Source organism: Camelus ferus, chromosome 11, assembly GCF_009834535.1.
Source record: "Camelus ferus isolate YT-003-E chromosome 11, BCGSAC_Cfer_1.0, whole genome shotgun sequence".
NCBI lineage: Eukaryota > Metazoa > Chordata > Mammalia > Artiodactyla > Camelidae > Camelus > Camelus ferus.
The window spans coordinates 51,071,702-51,095,763 of record NC_045706.1 but is presented as its reverse complement, the minus strand read 5'-3'; the positions used below and the strand labels follow the sequence as shown (position 1 = coordinate 51,095,763).

At 40.5% G+C, this 24,062-nt stretch overlaps 1 protein-coding gene across 5 annotated transcripts in view; it reads right to left on the bottom strand.

The window, feature by feature from the left end:
* Nucleotides 1-23,861, bottom strand: part of KAT6B (lysine acetyltransferase 6B) — a 158,347-nt gene extending 134,486 nt beyond the window's left edge. The window contains exons 1-3 of one of the 5 annotated variants that reach the window (XM_032491570.1): nt 23,712-23,861; nt 13,484-13,553; nt 9,720-10,598 (exon numbers count right to left, since the gene is read on the bottom strand). In XM_032491570.1, the coding sequence (XP_032347461.1) occupies nt 9,720-10,340 (621 nt within the window). In that variant the 5' untranslated portion in view covers nt 10,341-10,598; nt 13,484-13,553; nt 23,712-23,861. Of the gene's footprint in view, nt 1-9,719; nt 10,599-13,483; nt 13,554-20,704; nt 22,200-22,605; nt 22,882-23,711 lie in introns of those variants that run through there. The other 4 variants (XM_032491569.1, XM_032491571.1, XM_032491572.1 and 1 more) reach the window with 4 other exon arrangements.
* Nucleotides 23,862-24,062: the final 201 nt, after the last annotated feature.

Genomic DNA, 24,062 nt, shown 5'->3' with positions numbered 1-24,062 from the left:
CTCTGAAATTTTTAGAAGCTAGAAAAAACACATAATTTGCCCCTAATCAATGTTCTGCAAACTGCCTGCAGGCTTGTGTTCATACCCTACCAAGATTTATTGCTAACCAACATGTTATGCTAAATTGAAATCAAGATGTTACATAATTTTCCAATAAAGAGATGATTTTATGTAGGTTGGTATAAATGCTTTTGAGGATGTAATTGTTGGCATCTTGTTATATTTCAGTAGCTGGTGGAAAATGAGATTAGTTGGAAGGGAGGTTTACAGGTCAGAGCTCATTGGATGAAAAGATGATCTTTTTTTATCAGTGCGAGGAAGCACATTTACAGGCTGATAACTAAACAGTTATTCTTTAACAACTGGAACAGTCAGTGTTTCCAAAGCATTTTAACTAACTGCAGTGACTGCAGAAGAGTCTACTAAAACACTGCGAAAAGAAAGTAAATGGAGAATTCTTGAGGTTAACCAACTTTGTGAATCTTGATTTGATTTTTTTTCTGAGTTTTTATTAAGAACTAAAGGAATAAAATATATATCCACCTGCAGGATATTTTTCTTTTTTCCCCAACTTTACTGAGGTATAACATGGTGACCATGATACTGTTTTTTTCCCCCCAAACAAGTCAGTTTCTTTTTCAGCCTTATTTAGAGTTCTCTAATGGAGGATTTAAATTTAAATAATAGACATAAAATGTCACCAAGAGACCTCTCTTATTAAGTTGTCTTACATATTTTCATGCACTTTGTGGGCATTTAAATGAAAGACCCTCCTCTACAACTTTAAGTGCACTTGTTAGAAAACATTTTGGATATCCAAACTCCTATTGTTAAAAACTCTCAAGCTATAACACTGCCAAATCCATCCTTCAGTTCTTTGACTTGGGAATAAAGAAACACTAGGTGAAAGTGGGGGGGAGCCCCTTGTTCCTGCCCTCACGGAAATGATTCAGGATGTACCGTCCCACCTAGAATTGTCATCAGCTGTGATCATTCCTTTCTAAGCAGACTCAGACCATGTTATTACATTATAGCCCCAAAACCTTCAAAGATTTGCAACCTCTAATGCAAAAACTGATTTAGGTGAGGATACTGAAACCACTGTATGGCAGGCAGAATAATGCCTCCCTAAATATCCACTTCCTGATGCCAAGGAGCTGTGAACCTGTCACCTTAGTGGCAAAATAATCTTTATAGCTTGATTAAATTAAGGACTTTGAGATGAGGCGATTATCCTGGGTTATCTAAGCAGCCCCAATCTAACCACATGAATCCTGTAAAAGCTGCCCAGGCTGTGGTCAGAGAAAGACGTGACTACGGAAATATGGTTGGAGAGATGGGATGTTGCTGGCCTGGAAAGTGGAGAGAGGGGGCCATGAGCCAAGAAACGCAGGCAGCCTGTAGAAGCTGGAAAAGGGGAAGAAACAGATTCTCCCCTGGAGCCTCCAGAAAAGAACACAGCCTTGCAACACCTTGATCTTAACCCAATGAGACCCATGTTGGACTTCTACCCTACAGAACTGTAAGACAATCAATACGTATTGTTTTAGTCACTAAGTTTCTGTTAATTTGTTACAGAAAGTAATATGAAAACTAATACACATTGGAGGTTATATTCACATGGTCTCAAAGCATCACTGCACGAATTACTTATTAACTACAGAAGGGAAAAGGTACCTTTATAAAGACAGATCTGGCAGACACCACCTTCAACAACTAATCAAATAAGCACTACCAGTAACAAGACAACCTGAAAGGATGTATCTCCTGATGTGACAAAAAAGGAAATACACAACACAACCCATGCAGTACTCTTGCCAAAAATGCTTACCCTGAATCTGATCATGAGGATGTAATCAGACAAACATTAACTGTGGGACATCCCACAAAGCAACTGGCCTAGATGCTTCAAAAATGTCACTGAGCAATAAAAAAAGAGGGAAAACTTCTTTATTAAAGGAGATATAACAACCAAAGGCAATACAGGATCCTTAACCGGATCCTAGCTCAAAATCAAAAGTTATAAATGACATTTTGGGGCAACCTGAAGAAATACAGACTATTAGATAATACTCTTGTTTCACTGCCGAATTTCCTACATGAGATAATAGTATCGTGGTTACACAGGAGAATATTCCTTAATATTTAATTAAGTAGTAGTATAATTTGTTATCATAATGTTTTCTATTGTTTTCAAATAGTTCAGCCAAACAATATGAATGTATGTATGTATGTGAGCACACGCGCACACACACACACACACACACACACACACACACACACACACACACACACACACGGGAGAGAGAGAATAACAGTGCTTATTGGACCACTCTTGCAACTCTTTTGCATTATTGCAATTTTATAAATTACAAAGCTGAGGGGGAAGCGTCTTCCTGGCCCCCTCCATGGCCTCCCTCCCCCAGTCTCCTTACACCCTGCCAGTGCTCTATCTGGAATGGCTCATATTCTTCAAACTGCCCACACTCTTCCACAAGTAGATCGTATGTTCTGCTGCTTGACTCACATCGCAAGGCTCCAAAACTAGGGTTGGGATTTGATATAAGGCCGCTACATGATATCAAAATAAAATTTGGAAAACAAGTTTATCAAACATCAAACAGGAATCATCATTTCATGTTCTTAACACTGGATTTTAGTTTAAGCGTTCTTTGCTTCTCTTACTATTGTTTCTCTTACCCCATATAACCTTTACTCTGTTTCTTGAACTTCATCATTCCCATTTATGATCTGAGATGGCCACAAGCATGGCAGCACACCACGGGCAAAAATCAGGACTGGCTGCATCAGAAACTACTACGAGTGCGGCCTCTGGCTCCCAGCCCACGTGCCTTTCAGTCTCACAGGCAGCCCAGATCAAGGATCACCTCCTTCCTGTAGGCCTCATTGCTTTCCATATGGCAGCTTACTGACATCAAAGAAGATGGAAGAAATTATCTAAATTCACTAGGCTAGTCCCATACCCTTCCTTGAACTGTGGAAGAGTCACTGATATCTCAATTACCAATTCTGCAATACCTTTTTCTGCATGCTAAGATTTTGCAATGCTGAAAAAAAAAAGGTGGGGGGAGGTGGTGTGCTGGACTAACAGATGGAGGATTAAGAACAAAAGACCTCCCTGACAGGGGGAACAAGAGCTGGAATGTTTGTATACCTACTATAATAGCACAGAGGAACAAAAATTGAACTTGTAAATAAAATTAAGTTGCTCTTCTGAAACTCCTGTCTAGCTACAGACAGGAAAGGGCCCAGCATGGTTTCTATGTATGCTTATGCTGTTTCTAATAGAAAGGACACAATCAAGCCAAAACAAACATCTGTCAACCAGTTAAGTTTGTTAATGAAACAAAATTGCAGCTGGTTTTATCAAAGATCAAAAGTGAAGCAAATTAGAGAAAGGATGTACGAACAAAGCTGGTTTCTAAAAAATAATGGCTAAAGAATTCTAAGCCCACTTGTCAAATTAACACAAATCCTTCCTGGATTTTGCTTAGACCACTGATTAGTATTTATTTTGTAGCTTTGTAGAAACCAGCCTCACAGCTTAACTCTAGTATCATTTGCTCTAGAACTCTGTCCATATAGTGCATTTTGTAGATTTTTCAAAATATGTTTCACGAAACAAAGCAGAAAGTTATACTCTGTGTTAGCATTCTGCTAATTAAAAGGTTCACTTATAAAAGGAAAAATAATAGTATACAGTCTGCAACTCCTGGAGGCTTCTCTGGGAAAGCATAAGCAGGGTAACAGTGCTTCACATCTCACGACCCGCACTGCCGTTCCTCCTTTCCTTAGACGTCTCAACTCCCCATCACAACCTGCAGTCAGCGAGAGAAGGGCATCCACACACGCAAACAAAAAACACACTCTTGGGAGGGAGGGTACCACAGTTCAAGTGGTAGAGCACATGCTTAGCATGAACAAGGTCCTGGGTTCAATCCCCAGTACCTCCTCTAAAAATAAATAAAATAAATTACTCCCCCCTAAAAAAAAATAAACTAAAATAAAAAACACAAAAAAACTATTCTCCTCACAGGCCTGCTAACTCAAGTGTCTCAGATGACATGGCTGATTTATTGGTGAAGTTTAATTTACTGAGCTAACTGATGTTTATGTAGCTAGAAACATTAATAGATTGGAGAGATCAAGTACCGAGAAGATGCGGATTCACATTTGAAAAGTTGGTGTAACCAGAGATGAACAGTTTCATCAAATTTACTGTAGCTTAATATACAGGCCAAGGAAATTTAAGTTTATAAGCAAAGCAAAAAGTCATGAATTTCACAATCAAAATTTGCTGTTGCGGTGACAACACAGTCACATTTCCTTGTGTATCACTGTTACATTACCATATACAAAGATAAAATATACAAAAAGACTACAGACCTTCACTCTGAGAAACATTAAAATGTACTATTTATTAAATAAAGGGAAAGGATGAGTGAAAAATCTTGGCTGTCTAAGATACGATCAGAATAAATCAGCAAGCAGCATTTATCTGTTAAATAACTTCAAAGCTAGAAAATATAGATTTTTCTTAGCACTGAAAGTGTAAAAAACGTAGCCGTTAAAATCCAAATAGGTATAAGGAATACCACAGTGAATTCCTGAAAGCTACTGAAAATATCCAAAATTAGTCTGGAAACTACACCCTTAGCATCCTTAATGCTTGGAAGATAATACCACTAGGGAATCAGAAAATAGACGGACCTACATATCATTCGTGTCAGGATCAGGAAAAGGCAGCTATCGCATCAAACACATCTAAGATCCAAAGGGTTAAAAAGAATGTTTAAGACTCATTTTAAGAGTCCAAAATCCTCTGACATAATGTTTCTACTTTACCTGAAACCTATTTCATTCGAAGTCTAGACAAGTCCCATCTCAATAAAAGCTCACAAGTGGAACATGCTGTCACTCAACAGAGTGAGAGAAAGACGCACTTCCTCTTCATTTCATCCTTCCCTTGACCCAACTAACTGGTCTGAGACAATCCACGTTCTCTCAGCAATGCCTCAACAACTGGTACCGTCTGCTCACAAAGGGCGTCCTCAGATACTCTGCTAGTTCTGAAACCTAGTCATAGGAACAACAGAACTACAATCCTTTTCCTTCCCTGACCCTGGAACAGCAAGCATCGGATTCACCCAGTCCGTCACATTCTGTAATGGGGTTCTGCCCGACTTTATAGTCATTCTAAAACTGGCTTTCACCCATACCAATTCCAAAATTCAGGTTACATGGAAGAGTATATTCTGCGGTATCGAGGGCTTCATCCAACTTTCAGCTCAATGCACAAAGCAGAGCACTGAGCAATGTGACATCTGCAGTACAAAGGACACCAACTCGAAGGAGAACTGAGGAGGACAACAGGGAGGAGGACACGAGGACTCTATAACTAGCAGACAAAAAATACACACATTTCTATCAAAAGATCCACTGTCGTCTGAGACTACGAACAGTTCCCCAAGGGCTGAGAGACTTCTGGAAGACTGCCACATCAAAGAACAATATGGACTAGTATAAATGGTCCTTCACAAAGTACGAGTGACTGGAAAAGTCCCACAGGGAGATGAGGAGGGTCTCTCCAGGGTAAGGGGAAAACTGAAAAGAAGAAAATCTAAAAATAAAAGTTTTTTAATTTATGGCATTGACATAACACAAGAACCTGATGTAAGATGTACATTAATCTTCCATTTATGGAAATATTTCATACTAAGAACTCTGCCAAAAACCCTAATAAAGTATCTCCCTAAAAGGGGGTGGAGGACAAACAGAATAAATAACTGAACAAGCCAAGACCATGAAAAGTGACTTTTAACATAGTTTTGTCTCTCAGCCCCATTTCTGATCATCTGTCCTCTTTTTTAAACTCATCTTTATTTTTTTTTTCTTATTGATAGGATCACTGCTGTGGTAATTATGTTTGAAAGTTTTTGTAAGTTATTTCGTTTCTTCAAGAAAAAAAAAATCAAAAGCCCTACCTGATACTAGAAGGATCACTAACGACAGCTGCCTAGAATGAGAATTCCCTTATTATATGCTGCACTAGAAACATACCAAGATTTGACAACAGATTTTAGGAAGATATTCCCAATGAAGTGAAATACCAAAAAATCTGTTTAAAATTGAACCAAACTGATTTTACAAAAATGCTAATGCCCAGATGTTCAAATGGAATCTTAATGCTACAAAATCTGTAGCGATAAAAGAAGTCTCTCTTAGAATATTTGACTTTCCAAAGTCCTCATAATCTGACCTAACTGAGCTTTACCACTTTTAATGAGAAACACTAATACTATCCTTTAGGAGTTCCCTAGCCAAGTCAAAGATAAAGTTTTATCTTCAATGGTTTAATTCATTTCCGTATCACCTCACCAAAGAGAGCTTTCTTAAATAAATACAAAGAACTTATGCTAAGGAGCCAGTATGGTAATATCCAATTTGAATTCTAGACTATCAGAAGATGTGCAATTACATTTCAGAAAGGAAGGAGCCCTTCTATTTTAACTTGCATTGTATTCCCCTCCTGGCAGTCATGCATAGGAATGATGATGATGTTAAATCTAATTAGACACAGATTTACTACTTTCCCTACTGCTTTCCCATATTGCTAATATTATAAGTAGTATCTGCTTTAACAACTGTAATAAGCTTATTGCAACTACCAAACTTGAAATGCCAGAAATCTATTTATTGGGGGGAAACTGCTCCTAAGCATCTGAGGAACTGGAAAAGATACTTTAACTGTTAATGAAAAGTCACCACTGTTGACCAGTATACAGCCCAGCGGTATGGAGGTCTGGAATCAGACTGTCTCATTAAGAGTCTTGGCTTCACCGCTCACCAGCTCTGTAAGTGACCTTGGATAAAATGCTTAGGCTTTGAGCCTCAGTTTTTCATCTGTGAAAGCCCTCACAGTTACTGTGATAAGGAGACAATAAATGTAGTAAAGCACTTGGAATAGGGCCAGCATTTAACACTTAAGAAATGTTAGTATTTTTACTATTTTGTTTTCTTTTTTACAGTTACATGAAACCGCTCAACAAAAGTACCTAGAATAACAGCTTCTTTGAAAGACATTAGTTGACTGAACTGCAACTGAATGACTTCATCTCTGTAGAGTGGCCATTTATATCACAAATGTCCTCCCACAATGCAAATTCCACAGACTTCTAGCACATCAAGAACAGGGATCATCTGCCTTTCAAATACATTAGAACAAGTCCTATATACATGAAGCTATAGTCAGCCAATTTACATGAAGATCCAAGTTCATGGGCTGAAGCAAGGGCTTTTGATCAAAAGCTAGCAATTAGCGTACATACATGGTTTTAGTAGGAAAAACTCAAAATATTTTCCACAATACAAAAATATTCACATTGGCTATTTGACACTTTAGATTCCTTTAAAAAAGTTTTTTAAAACTATAGACCCTGACCCTAGAAAAACATGTGGATACAAACAACTGTTCTATTTCAGCATAGCCCACCTACCCCAAACTCATTCATGGACCCAGAATTTCTATTTTATTGACTTAGAAAATGTATATGGCTTTAAACTACTTACTCCTTGTAATCTCAAAGGGCAATATAACATTCTGATGTAGCTTTTATTACATTTTTCAAGGAGAAGTGCTATTGTAAGATACAATACAAACAATATAATACATTGTGGCCAAACTGACTTAATCTGATTTTTTTTAATCTTTTTTAAGACTTAGATTATGATCATTCAACAAAACTGATCCCCAAATTTCAAATGAAAATTCTAGGACACATTTTTCTCAGCTTTCCTTGTTATAAGATGATGATGCTAACTGGACAATTTAAAGATCATCATAAAAAGATCAGTAGCAAGTGCCCATTAAGCAATAAATTACTCTTTCCAAATCTAAACACTTTCAGACATGAGTTCTCCTTCAGGCTAAAAATAGTTCTATACAGATGCTGTATGAAGAAAATATTATATGGGTGGCAAGACATAATGGGCAAGGTTAAAGGGAAGGACAGAAAAGGGACTGTGGAATATCTGTAGTGATTCCTCTGTCACAAGTTAAGATAGCCCCCTGGATCACAAAATTATTGAAACATGCTATTAAATTGCCTAAAGCTGACTGAATTAGTCTGTGTACCTGATAATTATAAAACCTTGGTATATCTTAGAGTAATGTATTTACTTTAAAAACAAAGATATCCAAATCCATCAAGAAATGGCTCTATATACCCTTAAAGCATGATACAAGCTTTCCTCATGATATAAGCTTTTATAAAAATATTTAATGAGAAACAGAAGTGCTTAATGTGGCTGTGTTAGACACAGGAATTCGGATTTAAGTCACTTGCTGTATTTTCTTGAAACAAATGTTATTAAAAAGAAAATTTCCTAGGTTTACTTAGTTTTTTCTTTATGCCCACATTCTCTTACAAAGCACTGGGGGTTGGTTACATAAACACAAACACCACCAAAGGATAAAATAAATGTTGAGGAAAACTAATAAAATAAACATACGGTTAAGAAATAAATGCTAGAGTTTAGATCAGGCCACAGAAAGGCAAATCACCTGGTCTGACCCAGTGTGCAGAGCTGGGCCTCCAGCAGCTTAATGCCCTGAGGGGAGCAGGGTCTGCCTCAGGGCCTAGCCGTAACCAAAGAGAAAAAACAAGGCACCAGGAGCACAGTTTTTCCTACCGTGGTGTTTCCATCACTTCTGAAAATGTAGTTAACACATCCAACAACCACCGCTTCTACCTACAGTGGTTAATGGTTTACAAGACGTAAAGATAACTGGTATCAGGGCATCCACTCACCTAGAAGATACACAACAGGCCCCCAAACAGGAGGGCCTAAATCACTATGAACAATTTGCTGTTGTTCTACTTTGGTTTTAGTCTGGGTGGTAATTTCAATAACTTTGAAATGAAACAAAGGAAAATTCTACTTAACCAAAGACTTAAAATTGTAGCAATAAACTTAAGGAGAAATCTGCCATTTATGTATGAACACTTTAGAAATAACAGAGAAACCAGAGTGTAAGAAAAGATACACAATGAGACAAAATAAACATTCATTTTCACTCACTGAGAAGTGAACAATAACAAATGACTTTAAAGTGAAGCAGACAGGGTTTGGGTCACATATTAAAACAGTAAGCACAGACTAGCAGTATTAAAATAATTAGTCTACAGATTCTTCTTCTCTGACATAATAAAGAGAAAAATATATCAATTATACCTCATAAAGCTAAAAACATATATAAATAATAATTTTAAAAAGAGAAAAATATACAATGATCTCTCTTGGATTTTTTTGAAATATATGTGATCCTGCCTTGAGGAAGGATTAAAGTTATCTATCCTAGTCCTTCAGGCACTCACCAATTAGTTTAAAAAACAAATCACTATCAACTATACTTCAATTAAAATTAAATAAATAAAAATACATTTTAAAAAACCACTGCCATCACATTAAATTCATAGTCAACCAATGAGAAAGCCCTCTGTACACTGTAAAACAATACAGAACAATTTATATTGTAAAACAACATACACCTTTTAAATTATAAAAGCCTGCTCTGAGATAAAACATTTGAGTTTATCAAACTTTACTCAGAACTTAAGTTCACATAAAATTTAACTGAAACTGTGCAAGTCAAATGGGCAATATTTATAATGTACTGACATTCTCCCTTCACTTACCTGGTCTTTCTCGTGGGGTAGAAGGCTGACAGGTGGAAGCGAGGATGGGAAAGCACTGGGGTACTTGGGAGCCCCTTTGCCATCTGAGCCTCCATAGTTGACCCTGTACTGCGGTCCGTCCTTCAGTAACCTCCCATTGTTCACTGCGCGTTTGGCCCCCAGCCGCAGCCGCTGCTGAAAGGCTGGGTTGGTGGTGGTGCCTGTGAGATCGCTTTGACTTCTGAGATACTTCTCTATGTTCTTCAGGGAGGAGCCATTTGGCTCCTCCAGTCCTTCAATTGCTCTCCTTAAAAGTTTATTCCAATCCACGTTGCGAAGATCATTACATGATCCTCTAGACCCCTTGGTTGACTTCGGAAAAGTGCCTGGTTTAACTGATGAAAAGCGCCCAGGGTTGTCTGGGTCCTTATAGGAGGCAAGGCCTTTGTTGGTGACTTTGAGAACGGAGCCATCCTGAACACTGAGCTCCAGCTGTTCAGAGACTGTCTTCTTATCCAACCCATGGGAAGTGCTGACTGCATGGCAGATTCTCTCTTCAGAGGGCCTTTGCTTTTGCTTTTTTATTTTCTGTATAGCTTCAAGAATCCACTCTGTATAAAGTGGGTTTGCAAGTTTTACCATGGTTGACAAATGACTTCTTCAATACAAAAGTTACCCATAGAGGTTCTCCTTGTATTTAACAGAACTTGCACATTTAAAAGTCATTTACAATTCAACAAATGGGCAGGGTGTTCCAGACCATGTTAAGAGATATCTAGCAAACATCCATCCTTTAGAGATTAAAAAGAGGACAAAGAGGCAATGTTGATAGTTGTCTTATTTGACCAACAGGACAGACTGCATTCGGATGATGAACATCTTTAACTAGGAAATCAAGACCTTAAAGGATAAAAAGGGGGAAAAAATTCAATAATGGAACTCCCAAAAATAAATTAAAAGACTCTTTTGTAATACTTTTTCAGATGCAAAATGACCACAGAAGTAATGACAGGCAGGTATTATGTAACAAAGCCACAGGGGCTATATTTTCCAACCAGAAATTGGGTCACAGTCTGAGAAGGAACTTTTTTTAGGATTTTTCACTTATTATTTATATGAGTCACTTATGGGACATTTAAGAGATCACATCTAAGTTATATATTTAATGAATAACCTTTACTGAAATTAATAAAATTACATGAAAGCAGTTCAAGACATATATCTTCCATAAACATAAAACCAAAATATCACAGAATAAGTAAATGAAGCAAAAAAATCTGATGGAAACACATTAAGCTTACTTCAAGAAATCTTAAACTTAAAAAAAAAAAAAGAGCAATAATCCTGATTCTTCCATTTCAGCTAGACATTCTATTTCCCAAGTTTCATATGGAAGAAAATCTCCCACCTAGCCACTTCTATGGAATCACATTCTCCCATCCCTTTGAAGAGGGTCTGTGACACTCTCTAACCCACAGGTTAGAAAATTGAAACTAATGCAGTAACATAACCCCTCACCTTCCTAATAAAGTAGTGCTCTAGATATGTTAGTACCCACTTAGTTCATGAAACTGCTCAGTACAAGCAAGGTTCGTACACATCTGATACCAGGTAGACAGTGGTCTTGCTCTCTGGGAAACTCCTGGTGTACACAAAAACCCCCTGGGTCTCCAATCTGGTATTCAGTACACCTGCAAAGAACACCATGAGAAGGTCCCTCGGCCTGGGAGTTGGGTCAGATCTCGGCTCTAATCTTGCTCTTCACTGACAACATCCACATCTTAACTCTTTTTCATAAAGTTTACAGAGTGTGCTCACATATAACTTTTGACATAATCTGCAGGACGACTCCAGGAGTAAACTGAGGCTCAGGGGAAGATGGAAATCATTCAAGGTCACAGTCAGTAGCAGACTTAAGGCTCAGACACCATTATTCTAAAATCTGTCAGCGCTGCCGTCCCCAGAGCCACAACTGCCTGCTCTAGCCAGTTCTGCCTTTGCAATCAGATTAATGGTACAAATGCCAGCTCTACCAATGCCCAGAGGAGAAACCCTGGGTAAGTGACTTAAGTTTCAGTCACTTCACCTGCAGGGCAATAATAATATATGCCGCACAGGACTGTTAAGAGAATTTAGCAAACACAGTATCTAATATTCAACATATAGTCGCCATCAACACTTCCATCCAATACAATGTCTACACACTCTGAAAAATCCCATAAAATATAAAATTAAAGTTAGCTCTGGTTGTTTATTCACACTTAACGTGACTGAAAGAGGAAAATCTCTTTCCTCAAAACTTTAGCCAGATACACTGAAGAAATTAATATCTGCTCTCAAAGATTCTGTTGCTGAAAAACAACTGGCCATTGAACTATACTTTTTCAGCCAGCTAGAAAGAGGCAGTTTAAAAAGGACTGTCCTTTTTGAAGTAAACTGTAGGTTCACTCCATTTTCTTCCCTTCAGATTTAGAAATTGGGGGCCGAAGGGACTTAGAGGTCATCCAGTCCAACCTGCAGTTAAAGAGTAAAAGATCCCTTGTTCAATATCCCCAACAGATGGGCCAGAAAGTCTTAAAATACTTCCAGTGGTGGAGAATTTGTCACTTCTTCAGGCAGCTCATCCACTGTTGGACAGCTCTAACTGTAATATATTTCTTGTTCACAGGAGCCAAAAGCTGCCTTCCTACAACTTCTACCCACCAGTTCTAGTTCCCCTGCAATAATCAAGAAATTCTTACTAATTCTTTAATATGCCAGGCCTTCAAATATTTGAAAACAAGTATCTTTTGGAAACCACTACAATGAAACCCCATTCTACCTCCAGCCCCACCTTAGACCACTCATGTCCTAGTTCCTTAACATTCCCACATATCACATGGTTTCCACACACCTCCTTCTCTTGGTTGTTTATTAGCTTGGCTAATGTCCATCTTAAAATCTGGCAGTCTAGGCATTATCTAATTACAAACACAACCCAAGGTTACATGAACTTTCTTAACAGCCCTGCCATACAACTGGCTCATGCCAAGCACACAGTCCAACTAAAAATCCCAGATATTCTTTCAAAAATGCTGTCTAGCTGAGTCCTTCCATTCCTTTCCTTGTGCAAATTTAAATGCTGGGATTTTAAATTTATTATAGTTCAAGTTCATCTTGGTAGTTTGAGTCTATCCTCCAACTTGCTAAAAATTGTTTTGCATCTTGATTCTGTCATCTATGTCACCTACAAATTTAATAAGCACTCCCCTTTGTGTTATATAAATCATCGACAAAAATGTTAGACTTGGAACACAGTGTGTTTAGGAATGAAATCATTGGCTTTCATAGTGCAACCACTTTCACCAACAGAACACAGGAATCATTCTGCTTTAGTAAGTTTAGAACAGGAAGCTGATCTTTCCAAACTAAAATGGTTCAGGGCAAAATTTCATTAGAAGACATTTCACCATGTCCAAGTAATTATTTCATCTTTCATCATTTATTCAGAATGAATCAACTAATATAATTTGATTGCACAAAATACAACTGCAGGAAGCAGGACAAGAGGTGACAGAAAAGTATCCAATATTGCAAAGTTGCTTTCAGGCATTTTGGTTACACAAGCAAATGAACACACATTAAAACAAAATGCATTTTGTAACTAATAAATACTCAAAATACATGACAAGCTATTACCACAACGCTTACCCACAATCAAAAGAACTGTTCATATCCATTACCAACACATTTCAATAAGACTGACATTTTAAATCTTAAAAATATAATAAAACAAGGAAAAATACCAGAATTGGAACGCCAAGTGTTTTAACAGTCCATGACGAAAAAGAAGATTGTCCAGATCTTCAGGCAAACCTGCCAAAAGAAAAAAAAGTAAATGTTAATTTGGGCATAAGGACATCCCTTAAGTTCAGTAACCATCTACGGATCTCTACAACTATTCAATCCAAACAGCTGCAATGAGTTTACTGGTACACTGCATTTGGTGATATATTAGCTCTTTCATACCAGTAAAGGGTATTTAAGAACATGGAATTCAGGACAGGAAATGAAGCCCCAAAGCAAGTGCCTAAAGAAGTAAATTTCACTCTTCTAAGGACAGACCTCTTCTTCAATTTTTAAAAATTAGATCTGTGAAAGAGTCCAAAAGAGAATCCCAACATCCAAAAAAAAAAAAAAAAACAAACAAAAAAAAAACCTATTACTCAAATAGCCAGGCAGAAATAATATTTTGGCCAGGGCAGGAAAGAGCCAAACGTCGTTTAAAGGTCAATATTAACTTTCCCAGGCAACAGTCACTATGTGTCCCAAAGGTCACCAGGCATCTAGGTACTGACTGAACTATCAAGATATGGCCAATAACCACACCTAAGAGAAGGATGTACCAGTTTCCACAATGGTGAGTATGTGTTGGCACAAGTCACATTTCAGGGCAGTAGTGATCATTTTTACTCCAAAGGCAAGAAAAAAAAAAAATCAATGTAAAACATCACTGTGAATAACTGCACTTTGATATTACACAAAACAACCAAGCAACCTTAGAGCCTCCTTCTCCCCTCCCCCAGCCACAGACACACACCCCACTCCTCAATTTAATCTCACAATTAGCTCTCATCTGACACCAACCAACAGAGTTAATTAGGCAGAAGCAGATGTAACTCAGGAGCTCTTTGCTACAAACCAAATCAATGCTACACACACACACACACACACACCTAGGAGAGGAACAAAATCAGAAGTCTCTTATCTGCAGCCAATTCACAACTAAACACATGTATATTATCCACTTTGTATATTATCCACTGCAAATTTTTTAATCTTAGGCTGGTTTGTTTCTGGCATCTCACTGGTCCCCTGTAAATTGGCATACTAAAAGAATAGATTGAAAATCAATTTAACTTTAGCCTAAGCAGTATCTAACTAGAAAGACAAATCTACAGGAAAAAAACTGCATAATTCATTCAAAAGTCAAATAATAAATGCTTTTTTTCCCCCTGATTCAGAATTACCCACACCACGTCTCTTTTTCAGAGCACTAGGATTTGTTTCATATGTAGATAGGATATTCTATCACAAGTACAACCCTAAAAATCATTATTCTCTTTTCATTTTTTTCTATAAAAACTTGAAAGTTAGACTAAAAGGCTATCAAAATAAGAATGAATCATTCCAAATTAATTCTGAGGACTCGGATACTACATCAAAATTAAATTATTCTATTTTCTAAGGTTTTCAATCATTTTATTTTTAACTACAAAATAACATCAGTAAATTATATGGTTGTATCATACAGTCTTATAATAAAACACTATTTACATCATTCATTACAAACTATTCTAAACAGATCTAGAGAAATGCTTAGTCCAACACTGAGCTTTGGCTTCATTAGTATTATATAAATATCAACACTATTCAGAAATACTCATGTCAGCATAGGAAAAGGCAAAATATCCTGGATCATAAATATTATGTGAAGCCTCCTCCAAGCTTTTACTAAAGCTGTGTGTTGTTTCAAAATCAATGTCATAACACTTGAGTCATGAGATTATGGATGAGCCAAAAACAGTGGTAGAAAAAAATAAAGATTAATAATAGAGTTTACTCTTTTGTCATCCTGAGTTTCATTTGCTAAGTTATTTTTAGCTCTCTCACTTTTACAGGCTCCTGGATTTTTTCATAGCTTATTATGTAATTGAGTGAGGATCCACAAATCTCAACAATATTTTCTGAAACAGAACATACACCGCTTACTGGAAGGGACCTGAACAACTTCTCTTCCGTAACCACCCAGCACAGACTATTGGCACATCTGCTCAAAACAGCATCCTCGGTGAACAAGTATCTGCTGTCTGACAACATCAGACATCATCCATATGGTGATGTTTGTTAACTTTCAAGTCCTGCGTGCATCTATTTCCCCTAAAATTAATCCTCGAGGCCCAAAACATGTGAATTGGGAGGAGAGGTTATAAATGCTAATCAAAGACAACCAACAACTATCTCGTGAGATCTGTTTCTGTGAGTGAAGCCCTATGGGAGATGCTATGGGGATGAAGAACAATTAAGCAGTGTTTGGTGGTTCCTCAAAAAGTTAAACATAGAATTACTGTATGACTCTATAATTCCACTTCTAGTTATATACCCCAAAGAACTGAAAAACAGGTACTCAAATAAGTACACGTACGCACATGTTCAGGACAGCACTATGCACAACAGCCAAAAATGGAAACAGGTCATCAACAGAGGAATGGATTAACAAAATGTAGTCTACCCATACACTGGAATATTATCTAGTCATACACAGAAATGAAGTAGTGATACATGCTACAACACGGATGAATCTCAAAAAACATGCTATGAAAGAAGCCAGACCAAAGGTTACATGTTGCTGTACACCAGAAATTAACACAACATTGTAAACTGACCATCCTTCAATTAAAATAAAAAGTCACATGTCATATAATCCCATTTATATAAAACATCCAGAACAGATAAAGCCATCAACAACACAGATAGGGAGGGGGGCCTGGGCAGGGAGAGGGAGGTGGTGAAGAGAAACTGCTTAGTAGGTAAGGGATTTTATTTTGGAATGATGAAAATGTTTTGTGGTCACGCAACACTGTGAATGTACTAAATGTCACTGAATTGTTCAGTTTAAAATAGTTAGTTTTATGTTAAGTGAATTTTACCTCAAATTATTATTTTTATTATTTATTATTTTACTTTGTGGGGGGAGGTAGTTAGGTTTATTTATTTATTTAATGGAGGCACTGGGGATTGAACCCAGGACCTTGTGCATGCTAGGCATGCACTCTACCACTAAGCTATACCCTCCTCTCCCCTAATTACTTTTTAAAAAAAGAAATAAAGCAGTAAACCATAGTAATAGCAACCACTGTCTGACACCTATTGTGGGCCAGGTAGATTACCAGTAAACCTTAAAACAACTCTGTAAGGTAGCGCTGTTGCCCCCATTTTGTGAAAGGAAAACTGAGACCTGACTTTGTCAAGACCTGAGACCACTAAGTCATGAGAGATTTCATTTCAGATGCTAAAACCTAAACTCCTTCCTGTCTCTTCTTTGGCTTTCAAACTACACTCCTTGGATCTCTTGTGAGAAAGTGCCTCGGGTATCAGCACCGCCTGCAGGTACCCCTTGTGGGTTAAACACTAGGGCCATCATAATCCCTTGCACCACACAAAACATCTCTACCTTAACTGTCCTATTTATAGAGGCTATTCCACAAGATTCACTTCAAAGAAAGGGTTCCTCTGATTACAGAAGGGAAAAAGTCTGGAAACAGTGACTATGCCTTGCTGAATGTGGATGCGTAGAACACCCCTTGGATGGATGTCTTAAACTGGACCTTGAAAGACAGAGCAGAACTTGGACAACTGTCTGGTCTCTCCACCCAAATTCAAATCCTTCATAGCCCAGTGCAAACTGACACCTTCTCAGAAGCCCTTACATCACTCTAACAGGAAGCTTTTAGCTTTCTTACCACTTTGGCATTAATTTTCTACTTTGTATTTTGCTTACATGTGAAGTGACCTCATCATGTCCCCTACTAGAATGAAAAATTCTTGAGAACTGGATTCATGTTTGATTCATCTTTGTATGCCCCAAGACTTCCCAGGACCACAGCTTGAGCACAAGAGGGGTTCAATGCCTACTTGTTAAATGAATGCATCAGTGAATGAAGAAAACTGAGGAGAAGGCACAGAGCTAAGACTGGGCTGTTAGACAAAAGGGACACCAAGTCCATGGGCGTGCCTGGAGCAGGATGTGTTGAAGAGGAATAAGAAATAAGGTTGGCTGTGACAAAAGCCAGGCTGAGGCATATGAACATGACAGATGAAGCAATAGAAAGCCACCGCAGGAGTAGTGACACAAAAAGGGATAGTGGAGTACAAGCATGCACGCGTGTGCACGCGCACACACACACACACACACACAAATTGTTGAGTGTCTGAATAACCCTGGCAAAAGCATCCATCCGATATAGGTTGGAGGGAAGGATGACTGAAGCAACAAACAAAAGCAACCAGTAATTCATCCATCCAAACATCGATCTTGTTCAACTTATATTTACGAGCCTAACTCAGCAGCAAGCCCAGAGTAGGCACTCAATAAATGTTAGCTGAACTGAATATTTAATTCCCCATCTTCTCAGAATAATACTAAGTTCTTTCTCACTACTCATTAACATAGAGAGTTTTCAATTCATAAGCTAATAATGTTTTCCAAGGATTTCTAAGAGGCTAAATCACCATGAAAATTATCATTTCAACTAATACATATTATATTAATTGGAAGTTTAATTTTTCATGTCATGCTCTCCTAGTTGACAATATCCTTGTTATGTCATTAAACTATAATTGTGTAAATCTGCTTCAACAAACAATAACTGAACCATCAATAAACTATTATGGCTTCAATAATCCCTAGCAAAGATTAGTTTCAACATCATCATCATAAATTAGTACAGACATATCCCAAATCTCCTGGTGAAGCCCATGAATTACATTTGCACAGTCATCCCTGCATTTAAGTGCTCAATACTTTCAGTCTCTAAACTTTAATCACACTGTTAGGAACCTTACAGGAAATTTGATCTCTTGTAAAATAGGATTTTAGAGACAAGACAAAAAGTCATTTGAAGTCATCAGGCCTTTGGAGCCAGGGCACACTGATTAGTAATGATGATATTATAACTAAGCATTTTTACTTAAGAAATAATCAACTATATTTAGAGTGTCTTTTTTTGGCATTTAAAAATGCCTATTCAACCCTAGATTTCTTCCTAATTTCAAATTAGCTTTAGCTGGGTTTTAATGACAAAGATGTGACATATTAATTTTTAAAATGACACCTGAATTTTTAAAAGATTATTCTGATCACTTCAGAATTCTGCATTAACTTTATCACAAATGTCTCCAAACAGAATATCCAGTAGAGCCTTAAAACAAATCAGGGTTGCCCTCTGAGAATCTCAAGAAAATTACAGATCTATTTTTAAAAATGAACACATGTACCTACAAACATTTGCTTACAGAACCTCTACTGCCCATCCAAAGACATCTTAAGGTCCACTTGCTACTCTAACTTTACTTACTTTAACATACACAGAGAGGTCAATAGTTTCATCCAGTTTCACAACAGTTTTCTCTATGTGTGCTTTAAGTAGGACATGTTACATTAGAAGTAAGAAAGTTATTCTCATTGGGTTTGGATCTTATCAAATAGGCTCTTGAAATCTTATTCAACAAGGAGATGTGCTATGATGAGATGGATCTAGAGAGTTCAGGGGTCAAGTCCCCACTCTGCCAGCTACCTGAGCTGTGGGATATTGGACATGTTACTGAATCAAGTTAAGTCTCAGTTTTCTTGTCTGTAAAGATGAGAATACGTCCCTGTTTTGCAGAATTGTAGAGGAATAAAAGAGATAACAAATATGAAAGAACCGAGGATGGGGGCAGACACAGAGCAGGAACACAATAAAATGCTAGCTCATAAAAGGAAAAAGGGCAGTACAGTCAGCTGAAGGCCTGTAAAATCTAATCTGGCTGAACTTCTGTCTATATGACCATTTTCTCCTAAGAGACAGGGAAGTCAGCACCTGGCTCTTAGTTATAGTTGCAGACAAGTAAAAATGCAAGACAGAGAACAGAAGAAAGTGAAGAAAAGCAAAAATAGATTTGTAATGGTGAGGATGGTGTCAAGAAGAGTGTATTTTACTCATAATCATACATCTTTTAAGGTTAGTAAAGCTTTTAGAAGGTAATGCTGCATAGGAGATTATCTACTTAACCAAAGAGTAGGAAAAAGTCTGAAGACACAAAAAGCACTACCCATAAAGAAAAGGCCAATAAATTTGACTCCATTAAAAGTAAGAACTTCTGGGTCATTAAAAGACATCATAAAGAGAGTGATAAGGCAAGCCAGAGAATGGAAGAAGCCATGTGCAACATACACCCAGGACAAAGAATTTGTATCCAGAAGAAATAAAGAACTTCTAAATAGCAATAAAAGACACAAGGTTCAATTAAAAAAAAAAGAGGAGGGGGGTGCCAGACTTGAACAGGAACTTTACAAATGAGGAAATCCAAATAGCCAATAAATACACGAAAAGCTGTTCAATCTGATTACTAATCAGGTAAATACAAGGTTTACCAGTTTGGCTAATTTGAAAAACTACCAAGACTGAGTCAAGTTGGTGAGGACAAGAAGCCCCGGGAACTCTCATATATCAGTGGAGGGAGTGTAACCTGGTACATCGCTTTGGAAAACAGTCCGACTGGTACCTGGTAAAGTTGAAGACAAGAACCCTGTGACTAGGGCAACCTTACAACTCATCATCCAAATCCAGACACTTCTGAGAAGTAAAGGTGTTATATTACTAATTACACAGGGACAACAGGCAAAAGCCGGCATAAACAGTCACCCTGCCTATGACCCAGCAATTCCATTCCCAGGAGTACAGCTTAGAGAGACCTGTGCACATGTGCACCAGATGACAGGGACAGGAACAGTCACAGCAGCTTAGTTCACAGTTTCCGCAAACCAGAAACAACTCAAATATCCAGCAACAGTGAAACCAATGATACAAAAATTGTACAAGATTGCGGGCATCCTATGAAAAGGTGCTTAAAGGTGCTCTGGAAATGCAAACTAAAGCATCACAGAGAAGAAATATCCCGCTTTTCCATCCATGCATCATTTACCACTTTACAAGCAAAGACTCATCACTATAGCTCACACATCCCTGCTTTCATAAAACAATTCCTTTTCTCTCACTTTATAAAAGCACAGGCATCTGTATACAAGAAAACTGAAAGTACTGGGTAGAGAACTATCTAAGAGACTGAAAAGTCACCAGCTGAGAATCCTGGCAATTAATAAAGTCAGGTCAGTTGGTTAAGTTGTCTTCTAACCAGTATTCGAAAGTCCATGAAAGTTTCTGAAGGACTTTATTTATCGAACTTCCTCAACTTCCAGTACTCACCCTATTTTACCTTTCACTCACGTCATGCCTCCCATCAGACAGTTTCCACCTTATCTTCACAAGCAGCGTGAGAGATAAACATCTGGTATAACAGCAATGACCGGACATCCACTCTACTCAGAGGCCTGAGTTTGGCTGGTAGGCAGAACTTCAACTGACCATGTCAGCACCACCAGCCAGTCACCAGTCATCCCCCTAAGTTCCTCCTTCCTCTGCCTCTATCTTTTCCTTCTTTCTTTCTTTTTTTAAACCATCACTTCACCTTCCTTCACATCACTTCAACCCAAAATAGAAGTTCTCAGGTAAGAGTCTTATCCTTTATTGAAACTTGCAATATTATCCTTTCCTTCTTAAAAACATGGAAAAAATTGGCCGAATTAATTTTGATAAATCTGTGTAGAATTTATGAACAAGAAAAGAATGGGGTGTTTTATTTCAGGGCTATCCCAGAAAATCTAGAGTACACAAGACAGTACTTTACTCAAAGTCATACAGAACAAAAAGATGCCTTTCTTGGAGCACCACAAAACTAACACTATCCCAGCATAACTAATTCCCACTTGCTATTCCCACCTCCTGTCCATATATGGATTCTTCATATACTTTTTACCTTGAATTTCCTGATATCTCCACCCCAGACTCAGTTCACTGGTTCTCTTTTCCTCTTTCCCACATTTGTAATCTAGCCCCTCCTGTGCCTTTGCCTCTTGTCTCCCACCATTCCCTGCACTCCACCCAGACCGAAGTACTTACAAATTAAAAAACACACAATGCCCTTTCCCAAGGTAGTACATCGAGCTTCTCCCTGAGACAGACACACTGTTCCCCCATTCCTGACTCCAGCTCAAGTTACACCCCCAAAATCCAACCTATCAAGCAACCCTGTCTCCCAAACTAACACCTTTCTTTGCCCATCCTCACTTCTGGTGCAGTCCAACAAATCACATTCATCCAGACCTACTGCCCAGCTCCACCCCTCTCTATTCACACCTGTCACTTTTTCCTACTCCCTGAATCTCCCAACCTCATGAAATTTTCTGCTAGATGTATTTTGCAAGTTCTAGGTAGCCTCCCCTCACATTTAAGTCTGCTCTGCTGTCTGATTTTTTTTAATTGAAGTACAGTCAGTTACAATGCTTTGCTGTCTTATTTTTCAGACTCTCCCGACTATATCCATCGCATCCTTCCATGTGTTTTTAATGCTTCATATACCCCAAAGCTAGCAAACTTCCTTTCTATTCCAATATGCCCATTCATCCAGATACTTCCTTCCCACTACAGTAAGTGTTCTTCCATTTCCCCAGTATCTTGCCCCAATTCAGTATCTACTCTGCACTGCATTCTCAACTCTACTCCACATTCACCACACCCAAACCCATTCTTACTCTGCCCCCCGATAACTGCAATCTCACCCTTGGGCATCATTTCATCAGCCCCTCGGTCCCCCTTCCACATCTCCAATTTTGTACCTCTCCCTACTCTCCCTCTGCACCTGCTTGCACACCTCCTGTATCCCCTCCCATCCACCCCCTCACTAGTCCTTCCTAGACACTCACTGGCCCCCCAACTGTTCCTATCAGGCCATTCCCACTCAGAAAACCCCTCCAAACCCCCGCCTTCCGACCACCCGAGCCCCGCCCCAACCTTTATATCGCCCCGCCCCTCCACCCTCGAGCCCCGCCCCTTGCCCTGGAGGCCCTGTTGAGGGGCGGGGCCTGTCCCTCCTCCCCTTTCCCCCGCCCCCTACCGTCACGCTCAGGGGCAGCCTGACCCCGAGCGGCCCCGCGGTGACCCTCGCGCGGAGGCCTGTGGGAGGGGCGTCACAAGCCCCCGATCCCCCCCCTCCCGCCCCCTCCCGCCCAGTCTCCTCCCCCTGGGAACGCGCGGGGTGGGTGACAGACCTGGCCGCGCGCCACCGCCACCGCGCCTGCCGGGGGCGCTGCTGCTACCAGAGAAAGAAGCCGCGGCTGCCGCCTGGAGGAGGTGCCGTCGCCTCCGCCACCGCTGCCGCCGCCGCCAGGGGTAGGAGCTAAGCCGCCGCCATTTTGTGTCCCCCTGTTGTTGTCGTTGACATGAATCCGACATGACACTGATTACAGCCCAATGGAGTCTCATTAAACCCGAGCCGCGGCCCCGCCCCGGCACTGCTCCATTGGACGAGACCGCAGATACTTAGGGCCACCCGTTGGCCTACGGCTCTGTCCGTCACACACACACTAAGTACTCTGCAGCCCATTGGGGCAGGATCCTGCCGGTCATCTCGTCTCCTCATAGACACACCCCTCGACCCATCATCCCCCCCCTCCGGCACCACCTCGGGGGAGGGTCCACTGCCAGTACCAATCAACAGACCGCTAGGCCCGCCTCTTCTGGGCACCCATTGGTCCACCCCTTTTTCTCTCTCCCAGACACAGCGCCACCTCTACTTCCACCTACCCGCCCCCTCTACCTTTAGAAAGGATTGGGTCTACTCCCAAGAGAGGTGCTTGGCCTTATTGGCTGTAGACAACGCCAATCAGAGGGCTTTTTCCCTCTCCCCTCCCCCACTCAACCCCAAACCCCCTAGCCCGCAGCTAAAGTTTGTGTGAGAGCTGATCGCTGGCGGCGGCCGCAGGATTTAGGGGTGGGCGCGGGCGGGCGCGCGCGGGCGGGCACGCGAAGTTAAAATTCGAGGTTCTCAGTCGCCAGCTCCTGCGGTGGAGCTCGCGGACGGGCGCGCCGCCCGGAGCGTTCCATCCCGCCCCCTCCTCCACCCTCTCCCGTCCTGTCCCGGGCGACTACTCGCCCGCCCCCTGGCTCGCATCCTTACCCCCCACGCACCCCTACCCTGCAAGCCCCAGGCCGGGTGCAAGCAGAACGATGTCGCTGCAGCCTCTTCGCCATCCCACGCCGACGGGGAGCAAGCCCCTACCCGCCGGGCGTGCACCCCCCGGCTCCACACTCGCCCGTGTCTGCAAGCACGTGCACCTTTCGCCGCTGTCTCCAGCCACCCCGGTCCCCGGCTAACCTCGCCTGCAGCCCGGCCAATCGCTTGCTGCCCTTTGTTGCTGCAGCCTGGGTCTCCCCGCTGCCTTCCTCAGCCTCCGCCTCGTCCTTTGCCAGCCGCCCGGGTCCGCAGCGCCGCGCTCCCCCCGCCCGGGACCCACCGCCGCCGCCTCCTTCTCCTCCTCCGCCTCCTCCTCCTCGGCTCCGGGCTGCAGCGCACAGAGCCCGAGGCAGCGCCGCCCAGCCCCGCTCCCCCCGCGCCGCCAGCTAGCCCGCCCGGCCCGGCCGGGGGCGCAGCCTGGACCCCGCCCGCCCCAGTCCCCGCCCCGGGGGTACCTGCCTCCGCCCTGGGGGGCTCCGCTTGCCGCCCTCG